The sequence below is a fragment of the Phocoena sinus genome, chromosome 5 (genome assembly GCF_008692025.1).
Source record: "Phocoena sinus isolate mPhoSin1 chromosome 5, mPhoSin1.pri, whole genome shotgun sequence".
Lineage (NCBI taxonomy): Eukaryota > Metazoa > Chordata > Mammalia > Artiodactyla > Phocoenidae > Phocoena > Phocoena sinus.
The window spans coordinates 65,313,932-65,333,050 of record NC_045767.1 but is presented as its reverse complement, the minus strand read 5'-3'; the positions used below and the strand labels follow the sequence as shown (position 1 = coordinate 65,333,050).

The 19,119-nt window shown below is 39.3% G+C and overlaps 1 protein-coding gene and 1 pseudogene across 2 annotated transcripts in view; one reads left to right on the top strand and one right to left on the bottom strand.

Moving 5' to 3' along the window:
- The window catches only part of UBE2K (ubiquitin conjugating enzyme E2 K), a 79,572-nt gene extending 65,440 nt beyond the window's left edge, over positions 1–14,132 (bottom strand). The window contains exon 1 of one of the 2 annotated variants that reach the window (XM_032632478.1): positions 13,865–14,132. In XM_032632478.1, the coding sequence (XP_032488369.1) occupies positions 13,865–13,927 (63 nt within the window). In that variant the 5' untranslated portion in view covers positions 13,928–14,132. The remainder of the gene's footprint in view (positions 1–13,864) is intronic. The other variant, XM_032632480.1, reaches the window with a different exon arrangement.
- LOC116754170 lies at positions 2,182–3,794 on the top strand (annotated as a pseudogene).
- Positions 14,133–19,119: the final 4,987 nt, after the last annotated feature.

Sequence of the window (19,119 nt, the reverse complement as noted above, 5' to 3'; positions counted from 1 at the left end):
ATAACTAGCTGTTCAATGTCTCACCATCTTACTGGACCATAATTTACTCCATAACAGCATGGACCATGTCTAGCTTATTAGCAAACACAGGTGGCATTCAATAAATATTTGTTGAATAAATGAAGAAAAATGTAGAGCTAACTAAAGAGTTTAAACTAAACCATAGGATACAGATGATGTCATATATAATACTAAATAGATGCCCCCTGAGATCTTCAAAGGGGAAAACTACAAAATAAAGCAAAAAAGATTCTCTTCCCACCATCTTATTTCCCCAGTTTTGGGCTTGGACAGTATACCATCCCAATTCAGGACCTGACTACATTATCAACAGAAACCTAACTTCACTGGCGGCCACCTTTATCAACATATTCAATTCTTCCTAGTACCAGAAGCAGGATGAAAGGTATTACTTTCATAGTGCTTGGGGATTAGCTCCCTGGAGCTTAAGAAATACTGAACCTCATTCAGGAAAACAAATGCCTCCTGCTCACCAGGCAATGTGCTAAGCAATGGAGGATGTAAAAATCAGTAAGACAGGTCTATGTCCTCAATGACACACATTCACAGTTCCATCAGACAGATGGAGATAAAGCACGTAAGTAAACACCTAAGGATATAATCAAAGTATGACCAAGCCAAGAGACGTTAAAAAAAGTCTGACATATATAACCTTCTAAAATCTCATCTAGCAATACACACTAAATTCTTGCACATTTGTACCAGCAAGAAACTGGAAATAACCAAATATTCAATGCACAGATGCATAAACTGCAGTATATTCTATACATATATTTTAAAAATAAAGGAACTAGTACAGAATGATTTAAGAAAAATGAAGCACAAAGTGTTTTATATCACTGCTGAAAAGCAATAGTATCTGACAACCCACAATTAAGTACACCAATCCCAAATAGGATGGTTCACATGAAACAAAGAAACCTAAAAGTAAAGCACCCCACAGTCACTTGAGAGAAATAGCTACATATGCTAGTTAGCCCTGCATTTGTAATCACTAGAAAAATCCATAATCACACAAAGACTAAAAATAATGAACAGAGTAACACAGACCTGTCCTAAACCTAGGCAAAGAGCACTTTCAGCAATAGCTCCAAAAGATTAGACACCTATCAAAGATTTGGGTGGGGGGGGGGGCGAGGGGGGGGAGGTTTGGCATACTTTAAATGTTACTAAGCCTATTACATTTCAGGCACCATACTGGACGCTGAAGAGAAAAAGATGAATAAGAATCCTCAAGGAGCCCAATGATCTAGCAGGAGCAAAAAGACATATATACAATTACCAAAAATATAATAACTGCTCTAAAAAAAAACCCCAACAAAGTGATACTGGAGAAAAAAGGTAAACTGTGGGTTCAAGAAAAGCTTATCAGGGACTCCCTGATGGTGCAGTGCCAATGCAGGGAACACAGGTTTGAGCCCTGGTCCGGGAAGACCCCACATGCTACAAAGCAACTAAGCCCGTGCACCACAACTACTGAGCCTGCGCTCTAGAGCCCATGAGCCACAACTACTGAAGCCCTCGCACCTAGAGCCCGTGCTCCGCAACAAGAGAAGCCACCGCAATGAGAAGCCCGCGCACCGCAATGAAGAGTAGCCCCCGCTCGCCACAACTAGAGAAAGCCCACGTGCAGCAACAAAGACCCACTGCAGCCAAAAACAAATAAATAAATTTTAAAAAAGGAAAAAAAGAAAAGCTTATCAGAAATGGCATTTTAGGAGAAGTAAGTTTTTCAAAAGGCAAAGAAAGGAGGTTAAGGACTTATTCCAAGCAGACAGAACAACTCAATATAGCTAAAGGCTGGAGGGAGAGTGAGGGTCTGAGGTATGTTCAGTCTCAACTTAAGTTGAGACTTGACAGGAAATAAGGAAAGGTAGGCTAGAACAACAGTAAAAAGGTTTTGACTTCATGCAATAGGGCGTAGACAGTGTAAAGGAAAATGACAAAATAACGTTTTAAAAATTAAATCCAGGGAGGCAGGGCTGGGCCGCGGTGCAGGGCCACCGTCCTCTGCACTCCTGGGCGTTCCTCTGCGCTGTGTGCCCCACAGGAGGAAGTCACAGGAAAACAATCTGACATCAGGTGAGAATCCAAGTCAAAACTGGGTGAAACTGAAGAGAAGTTGGACGTTCCCACTGGCTCCTTAAGTACCTATGGATTATGGCAGGAAAAGTGAAATGGATCACTGATATCAAGAAGTCATTGCTGGGCTTCGCTGGTGGCGCAGTGGTTGAGAGTCTGCCTGCCGATGCAGGGGACACGGGTTCGTGCCCCAGTCCGGGAAGATCCCACATGCCACGGAGCGGGTGGGCCCATGAGCCATGGCCGCTGAGCCTGCGCATCCAGAGCCTGTGCTCTGCAACGGGAGAGGCCACAACAGTGAGAGGCCCACGTACCACAAAAAAAAAAAAAAAAAAAAGAAGTCATTGCTGATAAATAACTCTGAAAAGAGAGGATGGGTCCAAGTGACAGAAAACGAGGACTGGAATTTTTACTGGAAGAGCAAGCAAACCATCCGCAATGTTTTTACTGTCAAAACTGGCTACCGGCTCTTAGATGATCAAATAGTCAACCATTTCCCGAACCACTATGAACTGATGCAGAAGGATCTGATGGTGAAAAACATCAAGAGATACTGAAAAGAGCTGGAGAAGAAAGGAAGTCCTTTAGCAGAGAAGGACGAAAGTGGGAAACACCTCTACCTGGACTTCGTCCCCGTCACCTACATGCTGCCCGCCGACTACAACCTGTTCGTGGAGTTCAGGAAAAGCCCTTCCAGCACCTGGATCATGAAACCTTGTGGCAAAGCTCAGGGAAAGGGCATCTTTCTGATCAACAAGCTCTCACAAATCAAAAAGTGGCCCTGGGACAGCAAAACATCTTCGTTCATGACTCAGTCTACCAAGGAAGCCTACGTGATCTCTCTGTACATTAACAACCCGTTACTAATCAGCGGCAGGAAGTTTGACCTGCGCTTGTATATTCTGGTGTCTACGTACCGCCCACTGCGCTACTACATGCATACACTTGGATTTTGCTGCTTTTGCACAGTAAAATACACCCCGAGTACCAGTGAGCTGGATAATGTGTTTGTTCATCTCACCAACGTTGCCATTCAGAAACAAGGGGAGGACTACAACTACATCCACGGGGGCACGTGGACCGTGAACAACCTGCGGCTCTACCTGGAGAGCATCTGAGGCAAGGAGGTGACCAGCAAGCTGTTCAACGAGATCCACTGGATCTTCATGCAGTCCCTGAAGGCCGTGGCACCCATGATGAACAACGACAAACACTGCTTTGAGTGCTACGGCTACGACATCATCATCAACGACAAGCTGAAGCCCTGGCTGATCAAGGTGAATGCTCCCCATCCCTCACTTCCAGCACTGCCAACGACCAAATCCTTAAGTATAACCTGATTAATGACACCCTCAACATCGCGGTCCCTAACGTTGAAATTCCAGACTGTAAATGAAACAAGTCACCCCCAAAGGAAGTCCTTGGCAATTATGAAATTCTGTATGACGAGGAGCTGGCACAAGGCGACAAGGCTGACCAAGGGCTGAGAAGTCCACCGGGCCAGTCGCTGGGGCCCAGAGGGGGCCGATCGAGAAACTCCAGGACAACCGTCCTCACAACCTGGAAGTGACCTCTAGTGAGATCAAGACTCCAGCCTGGACTTGTCACTGCACCCACCCTTGCTGAAGACCTATTTTGGAAATTTCCTTTTTCTAGAGCTTTTTTCCTTTCCTAAACCCTGTAATAAAGGCACTTCTTTGGAAGGTTAAAAAAAAAAAAATTAAATCCAGTGGCATGGCGCCAGTTGAATTAGAAGCTGGGACAGACCAAAGGCAGAGAACTAAATGTAAATAAGCAAACTATTTTAATATAAATAGTCCATCTGAGAAATGAAAACCTGACCTAAGATGATTAACAAAGAACACAAAAGCGGAAACAAAGATTCAGGAGATAAATGGATGATGGAGGACGATGAGATCAGTAACTTACAAAGGACAGTAAGAGAAGCTGAAGAAAAACCAGAAAAGTCCTATCAGAGTAACCGAAAGGGGAAAGCTCTAAGATGGAATTGGAAACGTGGAAGAAAGAGGTACAAAATGGACAATTGCTGAAAAGTTACTTTTTGTTTCACAATTTAGAAGACATTGGTAATGCCTGAAAAAGTAGTTTCAATATGATATGATAGAGACAGAAGACACCTGAGTACAGAAGTTAAGGAATGAATTAACTTTTAAGAACCAAATACAGGAGAATATCTTTATGATAACCAGAGTAGGAAAAGATTCCTTAAACAAAATACAAAAACCACACCATATAGGAAAAGACAGACAAATTTGGCTACTTTAAAAGTAAACTCAGTAAGATCAAAGATACAATAAAGTTAAGTGAAATAAGCCAGCAGAACAAATAATGTATAATAATCAAATTCATAGAGAAAGAAAATAGAATGGTAACTGCCAGGGGTTGAGCATTGAGAAGTAAGGAGTTAGTGTTTAATGGGTACAGAGTTTCAATTTTACAAAAAGCAAAGTCTTGGAGATGGATGGTGGTATTGGTTGTACAACAATGTGAATACACTTAATGCCACTGAAATTTTTGTGCACTTAAATATATACAGGATGAGGGACTTCCCTGGTGATCCTGCAGTTAAGACTCGTCGCTCCCAATGCAGGGGGCCCAGGCTGGCCAGGGAACTAGAGCCTGAATGCTGCAACTAAAAGATCCTGCATGCGACAACGAAGATGCCACGTGCCAGAACTAAGACCCCAGCGCAGCAAAATAAATAAATAAATATTTTTTAAAAATACAATGAAAAGTTTTATGGGGCTTCCCTGGTGGCACAGTGGTTGGGAGTCCGCCTGCTGATGCGGCGGACATGGGTTCGTTCCCCAGTCCAAGAAGATCCCACGTGCCGCAAAGCAGCTGGGCCCGTGAGCCATGGCCGCTGAGCCTGCGCGTCCGGAGCCTGTGCTCCGTGATGGGAGAGGCCACAACAGTGAGAGGCCCGCATACCGCAAAAAAAAAAAAAAAAAAAAAAGAGAAAAGAAAAGTTTTATTATGTTATTTACCACAATTTTTTTAAAAAGAGCATTAAAAAAAGATAAGACAGAAATTAAGCCACATAACAGAAGTAGACAAAATTATACAGATAAAGAATTCCTACAAATTAATAAGAAAAATACAAACCACACAAATTCTTAAAAATGGGTAAGGAGGGCTTCCCTGGTGGCACAGTGGCTGAGAGTCTGCCTGCCGATGCAGGCCCGGTCTGGGAAGATCCCACATGCCGCAAAGCGGCTAGGCCTGTGAGCCATGGCGGCTGAGCCTGCGCGTCCGGAGCCTGTGCTCCGCAATGGGAGAGGCCACAACAGTGAGAGGCCCGCGTACCGCAAAAAAAAAAAGGGTAAGGAATGCAAACACTAATTTTACAAAAGAAAGCCTTATGGCCAATAAACACAAAAACATGCTTAATATCTCTACTGACAAGGGAAATGAAAATTAAAATAAGCTATCATTTCATATCCATCAGACTGACAAAAATCTAAATCTTCCAAATGTCAGGTCCCTAGAATTCTTATTTACTTCTAGAGCAAGTGTAAATTGATACAATCATTGGGAGAACAATTGGGAGAACAATGATGCAATATCGAGTCATGTAGAAGATGCAAATACACTCAGATCCTGAAAGTCTACTTCCTATAAAACCCTTATGTGCCCAAGAAAACAACTATAATAATGTGCAATGCATCCTTTTTTATAATCTCTAAAAGTTGGAACTATGCGCCATCAATAACAATGAATTTTTAAAACTGTGACATGAAATACTCTACATAGTAGACCCTTGAACAACAAGGGGGGTTAGGGATACCGACCCCCTGCTCAGACAAAAATCCAAGTATAACTTATAGTTGGCCCTCCATATACCCAGTTCCTCCACATCTTCACATTCAATCAACAGTGGATTGTGTAGTACTGCAGTATTTACTATGGAAAAAAATCCGCATATAAATAGATTCATGCAGTTCAAACCCATGTTGGTCAAGGGTCAACGTAGTTTAAAACTGAAGAACTAAAAAAAAATAAATTAAAAAAAATTTTTTTAATAAAATTGAAGAACTAGAGCATATGCATCGTCACAGATAAATCTCAAAAAACAACGCTGAGAAGAAAAGTTGCAGGAGATGTAGAATATTATAAATCATCTATGGAAAAAGATTTTTTTTAAGTTTAAAATACTAAAAAGTGATTTTACACTCAAAAATACTGTGTTTATCAATAGTAAAAACAAAAATATGAATGGGGGGGGATATACTCAACCCCAGCATAGTGGTTACTTAAAGAAGGAAAGAGAACAGAATGAGCTTTGTCTGTATGTTTTGTTTTATTTCTTGGGGAGGTGGAGGAAGGGCTAAACCCAGTATGAGTTAAGATCTATTAAATCTGGACCATGGATATAAAGGTGTTCATATATTATTTCTTAACTTCTAAGTCTAAAATATAATTTTTTTAAACATCTTTAAAGATAATGGATAGGAAGCAAGCAGCAGATATGATTATACCCTATTCTTTCCACCATAACCAGTAAACAGAGTCAGAGACCTGGTTTTAAACCCCTGTTCCACCAAGTTACTCGACACTGAGGAAACTTACTTAATTTCTTCAGAGCTGCAACTTTCTAATCCATAAAACAAGAATGACACCCATCTCATAAGGCTGTGATATATATAAAATATCGGATAGTAGACATTCAACTACAGGTAGCTACTGTTTCAAATTTGCAGTAAAGGCCCTTCCCTGGTGGTCCAGTGGGTAAGACTCCATGCTCCCAGTGCAGGGGGCCCGGGTTCAATCCCTGGCCGGGGAACTAGATCCCGCATGCATGCCACAACTAACTAGTCCACATGCCGCAACTAAAGATGACGTGCCACAACTAAGACGCGGAGCAGCCAAAATAAATAAATAAATGTTAAATTTGCAGTAAAAGTAAAGAACTAAGGGAGGGAAAGGACAAGGGTTTTGAATGGAATGAACTTGTCTCACCTTTTCAGAATTACATAACAGAACATACGACAGATGTCACATGGATGTGACCACGACTTTCTAGTTTCCAAGACCCAACTTTAAAATAGGGATTTTACAAAGGAATTCAAGATTACACACCAGAGGATTAGCATATGGATTCCATGGTCCAGTTAAAGGAGACCAGAGCCATGTCAAGAAGTCCAAAATAATCCCATTACTCCATATTATATGAAAGGCTCCCAAATAATTTACTTCTTTTTCACTCAGAAAGGTCATTTTAACACAAACTTCTCTCCAATTTATAACTGTCTCCTAAAGAAAGACTAACCAACATCTTCAGAACAAAGCCCACATATATTCTTTTGTATTCCCCTTGGCCACCAGCCCCCACAGGTTATTTGCACACAAAGAAACAATATCAGAAGTACTAAAGTCCCTCATCATGTTATTAAGCCTTTTCTGGAGGCAAATTCCCGTAGAGCTATCACTAAACCTTTGAAGGAAACCTTTATGGTCCAAGGACAACAATAGCAGAGTATGAAAGTACAGTTAATTTTGACATCTTAGCAGCTATCCATTTACTGAATGTTCCAAGCACTGCTCTAAGCACTGTAAAGCCTCTCTTGATCTCCCTATTTACAGATAAGAAAGCTGAAACAGTCAGTGCTGTAGGTATTAAGCAGAAAAGCCAGGACTGAACGCAAATCTAATTCCAAAGCCCACACTCTTAATCACTAAGCTAAACTTACTACACCATGCTTGGGGAAATAAGTATCTCTGCCTCCTGGCAGACTTTTCTCACAGTAAGAGAGAAAAGCAAAATATATTTAAATACAATACTCAATACTGAACTGTCACCCACTGTTGTACTTAGTTTTATTAGCATTCAGCTTTTATATTGTTTATGAAAAGTATAGTCCCATAAAGCAACCATATATAATGGTTGGAATAAACTGGTACGCCAAAAGCTTGGGTGAAGTTCACCATTAACCAGATCTGAGTCACTGAGCAACAATCAATCTCTCTAGGCCTCAGTTTCCTGATCTTATAGATGAAGTTTTTGGCCTAGATCTAAGATCTCTTTCAACTTTAACATTCAACACATTTTCTAAGACACTATTAATGCATGCTTTGAACAAAGACTTTGAAAGTCATCTTTTGAAAACCTTTAAAATGAAATCATATAGTATATGCTCTTATGTCTATCCTTTTACTCAAATATACTCAAAGCAAAAAACAAAAAAACATACTCAGGGCTTCCCTGGTGGTACAGTGGTTGAGAATCCGCCTGCTGATGCAGGGGACGCGGGTTCGTGCCCCGGTCTGGGAAGATCCCACATGCCGCGGAGCGGCTGGGCCCATGAGCCATGGCCGCTGAGCCTGTGCGTCCGGAGCCTGTGCTCCGCAACGGGAGAGGCCACAACAGTGAGAGGCCCGCGTACCACAAAACAAAAACAAAAACAAAAACATACTCAAAGTTAGTCTGTGCTATTAAAAACCAAGAAAATGACTGGAAAGGCGTGGGGTGTGGGGATTCTGATGGTGCTGGTAATAATAATATTCTGTTTGTTTTGGGTGCTGGTCACACTTTATTGTATGTACTTTGTATATTACCATTTATTATTTTGATATGAAAAAGGTGTTTTTTTCTCCAAAGAAAACTTATGTGTTCTAACTCCACAACTATGTTTGTGTATATCAGAGCTGTGCAACCTTTTTGTTATAAATATATAAATGTGGTGCTTTGTGACCACCTAGAGGGGTGGGATAGGGAGGGTGGGAGGGAGACACAAGACGGAGGAGATATGGGGTATATGTATATATATAGCTGATTCACTTTGTTATAAAGCAGAAACTAACACACCACTGTAAAGCAACTATACTCCAATGAAGATGTTAAAATAAATATATAAATATATATATATATTTATATATATACACATATATATAAAAATGTGTTTCTTGCCTAATTTTGTCCATAACCCTGCTCCCTAGTTCCAGTTCAGGCATCTACAGAAGAGATCATTTACTTGTAAATTACAGTATTCCTGTAATTCCTTTATGACTGTCTCCTGAAATTCGAAGTCAGTCTTAACTTTCCTTTGGAACCTAGCTCAAGAACCTCCCTACATACACATACCCTCAGAACTGCCATAGCATTGATTTTTTGCATCTAACATTTTTATCTTCCTCCAACCAGGTAAGTCTTTTAGGGCTGTTGTCAATATGCTCAATAACTGCTCACATATTTACTGAGAAATAAGAATATATATTCTTTACAAAGGGGTGACCTGCAAAGGGATCCCAAATGCATCTAACTCTGTGCCGGATTGACAGAGATCAAAGCCTTTATAATAACCAAAAAAAAAAAAAAAAAAAAAGAGAGAGAAGAGAAATGCACCCCAAAGAGTATTACTTGGACAGGCTTTTTGTTTTTTTTTTTTTTTTTACCTCAAATCTATAACACTTTCCTTGCTCAACCTACACCCAGAACCTCTTAAGGCACACTATCTAAATAAGTTAAACTGAACTATAATTTACATAACTGTAAAAACATACCACTTTTCTATTAGTAAAAAATTGTTCAAATTCTGGTAACATTACTTTATAGCAGGAAATTTCAGCTTTTTCCTTACATCAAAAAGGAAAAAGTTTAAAAGAAAATGATGATAATTAATTGATAAGGGTCAAAGTCTTAAAACAAAAACAGAACATTCAAACCTAGTAGAGCCATGCTATATAATTTTTTGTACCTTTACTTCCCATTCATTCATCTTTTAGAGAAATTATACTACACATCCTACCTAGTTAACAGTCTTAAATGTTCTTCTAAAGAGTTTTGTCTACAGCAGTGGTTCTCAGCATTTGGCAAAGTCTGGAGACATTTTTAGTTGATATGATTAGCAGGGAGAGGGTAGGGAGGTGGAGGGAGGATTGCCTGTGCTATTGGCATCTAGTGCTATTAGTCAGGGATAGTGCTAAACATCCTACAATGCACAGGAGAACCACCCACTACAAAGAATTCATTATTTGCCCCACATAGTGCCAAGGTTGCATGGTCTATATAAATCAAGAGACTTTCTTCTAAAGATTTGCAACTAGTTCTACACAGAATAATCAAATATATAAAATTTAAAATAAAAGATACAAAAATCCATTTAAATACTTAAGGAAAACATATACAATAGTAGTTTTCATGAAACCAATTTGTTAATGCCATAGATTTAAATATTCCCTATGAGAATCCTAGAAAATCCTAGCTAGCAAAGAGCAGCTACAATATGAAAAAAACTACAAGTACCATACAGCACAAGAACAAGCAAGAGTGTGTGCACTGATTTAAGGGCATTTTACTACACTGAACATCAAATTTAAAAATATTTTCCATATTGAAATGCAAGTAAACCTTTAATTACAGGTAACACTTATTTTAATGTTTAAACTAACAAATTAGGTTGTGTTTAAATCCTTTAATCAGTAATACAAACCAGGTTCAATTATTTTTAAATAATTAAAAGTATGCCTACCTTTGGCAAGTCATGACAGCATGGTACAATATAAACACAAGCAGACTTAGATCTACATCTCAAAGCTATACATTTGCGGACAAATAATTTAAATTCTCTGAATCTCAATTTTCTCATCTAAGAAATAAGAAATCTAATTCAATGACCTGTTCTTGAGAATTAGCAATAATGTATATAAACAAATGGAACTGAGAGCTCCTCTACAAATGGTGGTTAGCTGTTAATACCAATAATAATTGATAGTACATAATAATACAACCTATGAATACAGATTATAGTTTTATTCTATCCTCATAAGTAACAACTCATTTATGTAATTCAACTCAAAAAATAACCATAAAATGTACTTTAAATCAATTTTCCATGCCTAGCAACTTTGAAACATTACTTAAAATTCACACTCAGATTTAAATAAACCTGACACATAAAGGACAGACTTCCAAACACAGTTTCAGGAAAAAAGGCCTACATGGTTTATTTTGAGTAAATAAAGTATTAGCATGACTCAAAATTCAAAAGGGATCTTTTGATGCCTGTTGCCCAAGACACCCAATGACAGAGAAGCAATCAATGTTACCAATTTCTCATTAATCCTTTCACCTATACAGACAAATACACCTATTCTCCCACTTCTGATACAAATGGTGGCCTCCTCCCACTATTCTGCACTGTGCTTTTCACATTTATCTTGGAGGCTATATTTTAACTAACAACACACTCCAACAGTGGCCACTTACTTCTTATGGCCAGAATTCAGCAAATGTCAGCTATCTTTACTAAGGCACTTAAAAGGGGGGAAAAAAATCCTTAAAATCAATCAGGAGTCTTAGTAAACACAAGCATATGAAATAAACTTTGGTAAAATGGAGATTTACATGAGGAAATACTTGATTAACTGACCAGCCACTCAAATACTGCATTTACCTACATAAAAAGGAAACACGTGGACTGTACTACAAGTTCTTCAATGAGTTGAAAATAATCAACATAATCCACTTATAGAACTGGACCTAGTAAAATATCAATTAAATAAAATATTGGCGAAAATAAAGCTATTTACTGGTTATATATTCCAATATCTGACCCTTTCCTAAATGTTCTTTTCACTTACTTTCCGGAGTAAGTTTCATTCCAGATTTATAAAGGTACTGTCCTTAAAAAGATAAATTTTCCTGTTTGTATTTTCTGTTTTCTTCCTCTGAAACACTATGTCACTTGAAGCAAGGCTTCATCATCCCTTACTCGATATAGAGCTGTATTATTTTAACAATATGTATTACTATAGCAATACAAGATTTCTTTTAAGAATCAATTTAAGTACTAAGAATATCATGGTGAAAAGTCAACTCACATAATGCAGAGAGACTATATGAATTATGAGAGCAGTAACTTACCACTTTTAATTAATAGAAAATAACGCATTAAAGTCTTATATTAAGTGTCAGGCTTGTACAACCGTATCATAGAAGAAATGTTTTAGGCTACTGGCAACAATATTAGCTGCAAACTTTCATTAGGAAGATATATGTCAACTGTCCTGGAATATATTTTCTTTTTAGAGAAAAACTTAGAATCACTGTTTCACTGTAAATCAGTACAGGCATTTACGACTCTTTTTCTGCACTGTACCACAAAAATACAAAGTCATCCTTCCATTCAGAGTTTTGGCACTTGAACAAATACAGAGGTCAGAGTACATACACATGCTCTGTAAAACCAATCATTACTTATATACTATTACATTCAGTAAATCTGCTAGGATTTGGCATTTTTAAATAATTTTAAAGAATTTTCTCCATGTCTAACTGGAAAAATACATAATCACTTTAGACTCAAAGTTCAACTGCTATCAGACTTATGTTAATAACTCATCACATACTTAGAATGCTGAATTTCACAAAGCATTAAGATCATTAAAGTACCAATGTAAGAGTAAAGTACAAATGGCAATAATACATCCAATAATGATATGTGACATCTTGAAAATAACGAGTCAGTATTTTTAATCTCTCTTTGTTGAATCCAAGGAGGAAAACAACCTAGCATTCTTCTTGATTTGGGTATGAAAAAAAAAACTGTACTGATTCGTTCATAATTTTGAGTCAAATTACTAAAACACTTTAAATATCTTACATTAATAAGTGCGGCTAATACAAGAGTATCTAAAATTTCCAAAGGACTCAAGAGCAGGTTAAGACAAAATTTTTTTTAATCATTTCAGATATAAATATGTTGGGATTAACCTACTTACTTAAAAAGGAAATATAACAATGTATTAATCTGCTGAAACCTCATGTTTTTTAATAGGGATGTTCTTCAAAAGTAAGAATCAAGTTAACTATGAGGGACATCATAATGAAGTTAACTATGAGGGACATCATAGTGAAGTTTCATGGCACAACACAACATTGTCACAGAGGCACTGTCTTGGGACACTCTGTAACTTGTAGACAGTATTTTGAAATAAGCTTCTCGTACACTCCATTATTTTATCCTAATCCTAGCTAAAAATATTTAAATGCCTTTAATACACCAAACAACTTGCCTTTACCCAGTCAAAAAGCTTTAGATGTCAATCGAAAAGAGGCCTAGATGTCGGGGTAAGTAGAAATGAGATAACGGTCTAATATGGAATTAATTTCCTATCTCAGGTGAAAATTCCCTTATCCCCCCGCCCACTCAAAGAAGACAGCACCCCATTATGCCTTCTCTTCTCTCCCAATACCGAACTGAGAGGGAGTAACTCTGAACGTCCTTCTTTCATCAATACCTAAGGACTCGCACCGCTCCTCCCTTAAGGAAAGGACCGTGGCGGCCAGACCAGTTATAACCCAGAATACCCTTAAAAAGAGTGGGCCTTTGGGCAGCGCGGCTCTCCGGATCCAGTTACCACCTTTCCCCTTCCCCCAACCCACTTCCCGGGCTTTCTCAGGCTCGGCCTGCTCCCTCCCCACCCTACAGCCACACTTCCAGCTGTTGCCACTGCCTTGGGGCTCTCTCTAGAGCTCACACCCCGCCGATAAGCGCCCCTCCTCCATCCGCCCCCCTAGCTGTATTCCTCCCCAAACCACCCGCCCGCGAGACCGTTCATCCCAGGGCCCTGGGAGGGAGGGGAAAACGGCGGAAGGAGGGGGAGACTGCTGCTTCCCCACAAGCAGAAGGGTGGCAGCAAAGCAGGCCACCCGGGGGTTACCAGGGATATTGGGGTCGCCACTGGAAGGGCCCTCCCGCCCTGGGCTGAGGTGGGGGACGTCCGGGAGTTCATTTCTGACCTCCTCGCTCTTCAGCACCTCCTTGAACTCCCGCTTGATTCGCTGCACCGCGATGTTGGCCATGTCTCCGCCCGCAGCTGATTCGTACCCGCCTCCTCCGCCACCGTTACGACCACCGCCACCGCCGCCACCTCTTCCTCCACCGCCTCCTCCCTCTGAGAGTCACACCGGTGCACACGAACGCGGCCAACGCCACCCCTGCCGCCGCGCTCTCCTGAGCGTGGAATCACCTCCGCGCCCGGCCACCAAAATGGCGCCGGGTCCGCGCATGCGCACGACGCTGACCCGGCCGGGCGGCGCAGCCGCTGCCGTCGTAGCCCCTTACGCCACAGTCGCGAACCCGCGCAGCGCTGCGCCGCGCCTCGCGTCTCTGCCCGAGCTGCGGCCGCGTGGCTCCGCCCTGCCGGCGTTTGGGGCCAGGAAGGTGCGGCTTCTGCGCCGGCCGGCGCTACCCAGGCCTACCCGGTCTTCTCCGGCGCCTCCTCCTCTGTACGAACCAATGTGATATGGTCGAGGCTTCCAGAATTTAGCCTCTAACCGAAGGTTCGAATCCAACCTGACCGGTTCACGCGGCCCCACTCGGCTCAGAGCGCCACCCTGACTCAGCCAGACCCAGAACCCCCGGGATTAATGTAGTCGTGTGTGTCTAGTGTCTGAAAACACTGTCCCGGAACTCAGTCCGGCCCATTTTCTATTGGTAAAGAAAATCTACTGCGGTTCGTTTTTGTTCTGAAGCCATTATAATACTGTTACTACAATCAGCCCAGGATCTTTCCAGGTATAACAAATCATTAAATTAAGTATGGTCATTGTTGGGTCTCAGTTGTATCTAAGACCGCTTACTCCACGGAGATGTCTGAGAGTTCAGAAGCCGGATGTTGATCTTTGACCTACTTAGATAATTCATGCCAAGCCGTGGAACTAAAACCATAGTTTTTAAACTTGAATGTACATCAGAATCCCTGGAGAGCTTGTTTAAAAACAAACAAAAAAAAGATTGCTGGAGTGTAGTGTGGGCCTAATAATTTGCATTTTTAACAAGTTCCCAGGTGCTTCTGCTCCTGCTGCTGGTTCAGGGACCACCCTATGAGAACCACTGAACTAAGCCCTGTAAAAATAGTTTATAAAGTGAACAATGGAGAAATAGTTGCTTCTTGGGGACGAAGGGCAGCTTCTGTAACCCTAGGGTCTACAACAGTGTCTGGAGCTAGTAGGCAGTCAATAAATATTGAATGAATAAATGAGTAAAGATAAGAGTAAAATGTTTTAAGTGGAAAGTAAATTTGAAAGTGGTTGCTAGGGCTTCCAGTAACTAATATGGTTTTGATGCTGAGGGATGCTTTGAATAGAGAACATTTTGTAATAAGTAATAACGTTTATTTAGAAGTTTATATTTCTTGCATTTCGTTCACCTAACCAATCAGTAAAGTGTCCTATTAGAAGAATATCATAAATACACCGTCTTAGCAAAAATTACCAAAATTGTGGCAGTAGAAAAGAAAATAGCCACTGGGGGTGAATCATTCAGTGGAGGCACATGGCAAAAAAGAATTTATTGAACTCCTGCCGCGGGAACCAAGAGAGGATTTTAAATTCCAGCTCTCCTCCATACCAGCTTTCTCGGCCAAACTTGGTTTCCTCTTCTGCAAAATAAGGAAGCTGGATGAGATGATCTCTTTCAAGTTTTAAGAGTTTAGAAATCTAAAACATCATCTCGAAACATTCCCGTAAATGGACTAATTAACTGTAAAACCCTTCCAGCAGAGCCCCCTAGTGGTCCTAACAGGAACCGACTATACATGTGGGTCATGGCCCAATAAATTATTGGTATAATGTATAAATCATGCAATGCTATGTGAATTTGTGCTAGTACATTAAAAATAGTAATTTCGAAGTGTGCAAAAATTTTTTGAATACTTTACATTTATCACCTTCATTCAGTCCCCAATATTAATCTTGGAACTTCAAAGAAATTTACAACACTCAAATCACTGGGAGACTAATTAGAAGGGTATGCTAATTTCTTTGGGGAAGAGAGGTTTGGTAATTTTTAAATGCACATAACCATTGGTCCTGAAATTCCACTTTCAGTCCATTTTTACAGTCCTTCCAGAGAATGAGGCAACTGCATATAAACTGACCTGAGACGATCCTCAAAATACATTCTAAGGGAAAAAGAGCATTGTGCTAAAAGCAATGTGGTATCCTGGATTGGACCCTAGAACCAAAAGGACATAATTAGTGAAATCTGAATAAATTCTGTAATTTAGTTAGTAGTATTGTAGCAATGTTAATTTCCTAGTTTTGACATGGTACTATGATTATGTAAGATGCTAACAGTAGTAGAAGTGAGTAGAGTATACAAGATTCTCTAAAATTTTCTGTAAATACAAAATTATTCCAAAAGAAAAATTTTATTTAGAAAAGCCACTATTCAGTCCAGATTGTGTGTAGTATACCATGAAGTATGTGATGGAAGAAAGGAATATGCTTGTGAATCCATAAAATATCACTGGAAAAATACATCAGAAACTGACAGCATCATTGTAAAACAACTATACCCCAATGAAAATAAATAAATAAAAATGTACAGAACATTAAAAAGAAAAAAGAGAAACTGACAGCAGTGGTTATCTCTGAGAAAACAGCTTAAGTTCCTTGGGGAAGGCAAAGTGGGAGACTTTTCATCATGTATCCCATTGTAAATTTTATCTGTTCAAAACTAATTTTTAAAAAATGAGTTTCCAGTAATGCAGATTATAAGCTCTTCACTATTATGATCTAGTTCTGATTGCTTACTTCATTACATAATTAATTAGACAAATAATTATTGAATGCCTACTATGTGCCAGGCATAATCTAAGCCCTGGAGGCATACTAGTGAACAAGACCAAAAAACCCCTCGAATCATAAAAGGATTTGCATTCTAGCAAGGATAAGGAAAAATTCATCTCAAAGTATAGTCTGAAGGCACCTGGGGGGCCCCTGAGATGTCTTCAAGAGTCAATGTGCAATGCCCAAACTATTATCATAATAAAACTAAGATATTATTTGCCTTTTTACTGTGTTGACATATGCACTGATGATGTAGAAGCAGTAGTATGCAAAAAATTACTAGTAATAATTTTACTAATGCTATACACTCACTATTTGAAAATGCCAGTTTCACTTTAGAATGTCTTCAGTGAAGCAATAGAATTTTAAAAATTTATTTATTTTATTTTTATTTATTTTTGACTGCGTTGGGTCTTCATTGCTGCGCGCGGGCTTTCTCTAGTTGTGGCGAGCGGGGACTACCCTTCATTGCGGTGCATGGGCTTCTCATTGCAGTGGCTTCTCGAAGCACGGGCTCTAGGTACGCGGCCTTCATTAGTTGTGGCGCATAGGCTCAGGCTCTAGAGCGCAGGCTCAGTAGTCTTGGCGCACTGGCATAGTTGCTCCGCCGCATGTGGGATCTTCCCAGTCCAGGGCTCGAACCCGTGTCCCCTGCATTGGCAGGCGGATTCTTAACCACTGCACCACTAGAGATGCCCCAGAAATTATTTTATTAAACTTCAACTTTAAAGTACATGTCAATATTCTATATGATACATGGGAAAGGTACATAAAGGACTTCTGCATACCAAAGTTCATGGTAAAGCACTTGTGCAAATGGTTGCATTGCAAGCTGAACTTAGCCACTTTTTTCATGGAACACCATTTTTACTTAAAATAATGATTGAGACAAACTATGTTTATTAAGAGTTGGGTATTTGGCAGGCATTTTATCAAAAATGAACAAGGTAAGCCTATCATGTCAAGGAAAACAACTGGCAGAATTTGTTGAAATGATAAAATTCAAGCTTTCAACTGAAAATTAGAGTTTTTTTTTAACCCATAAGAAAACTTCTTAATATGCGTCTTATTTTTTAACAAATTATATACAGGAAGTTCTACACATATAATGTATGTACATTATAAACCACACAGATATTTTTTAAATGATACAAAGGCAAATAGGTTCTAATATTTTCTTTTCCTAACTCCTAAGGCATTAGAAAATTAGAGTTTTAGAAAACATATCTGCCACTGTGACTTGACAGCTTCCCAATATGCTTAAAGACCTTTCTGATTAAATTGGGTGATATTAATAAATGTGATTGCTAGAAATTATGCAATGAAATATGTCAACATTTGGAAGATCTGCATAAGTTAGTGAGGCAATAGTTTCCAAATGACCAATGCATGATGTCACAAAATCATGCATGGGTAAAACATCCATTCAAGGATCAAGACAGACCAATGGATTTTAATGTACCAGAATACAAAAAGTTCATTCATAACATTTCAGATTCCATATTGCACCTAACCTTTGAGAAACTACCATTTGCCTAGATTTAGTTATCTGAAAAAATTATTAAAATATTCTTTCCCTTTCCAACTACGTATCTGCGTGAGGCTGGATTTTCTTCATGTACTTCAACCAAAACAACATGTGCAACATATTGAATGCAAAGACATACATGAAAATCCAGCTGTGTTCTATTAAGCCAGGCATTAAAGAGATTTTGTTTGGGAAATATAGTTATTTTTCACTGAAGTTATACTATTTATATAAGCATGTATGGATTTTATTATAGTTATTAATAAATGTTTCAATAACTTCTCAGTTATAATTTCTAACACAATATTGTTTAACCCACATAAACAAATGCTTTTTGGAATCCTCAATATTTTTGAAGAGTGTAAAGGAGAACATCTGAGTATACTGTGCTGCTTAAGCATGAGATTTAGATCTAAAAAGTTTCCCAATTTCAGAATATATAATATATGTAAACATTATTTATGTGAACGTTGTGAAATTGGCTTTAGATGGATGGAGGAAAGTTCACCTGGTAACTCTTCTGATGTCTCTAACAGAACAATGTGTTTTGATGTGTTGAAGCACATAAAAACAAACGTGACAAGGGATAATTGTGCTTTGCTGACCCCTGATAATACTCGCCTACATTGGAACTGTTCAAGTCTTCCTTTTTGTAGCTTCTGATAGTTACTATTACTGCTCTACAGATTCAAATTTCCTGTTCTAAATGCAGAGAAATATTTTTTTTTCCTACAGCCCTTTCCTGACCTTGTGTTTTGCCAGCTTTTTGAGACTTTTTTCCTCCGTCTCTTACCAATGTCTATTCTATCCAAGTCTGTCATTTAACTCTCTTTTTGAAACACTCAGTCATAACTCTAAGGTCATTTTGCATTTTTTCTCCTCTTTCACTGAG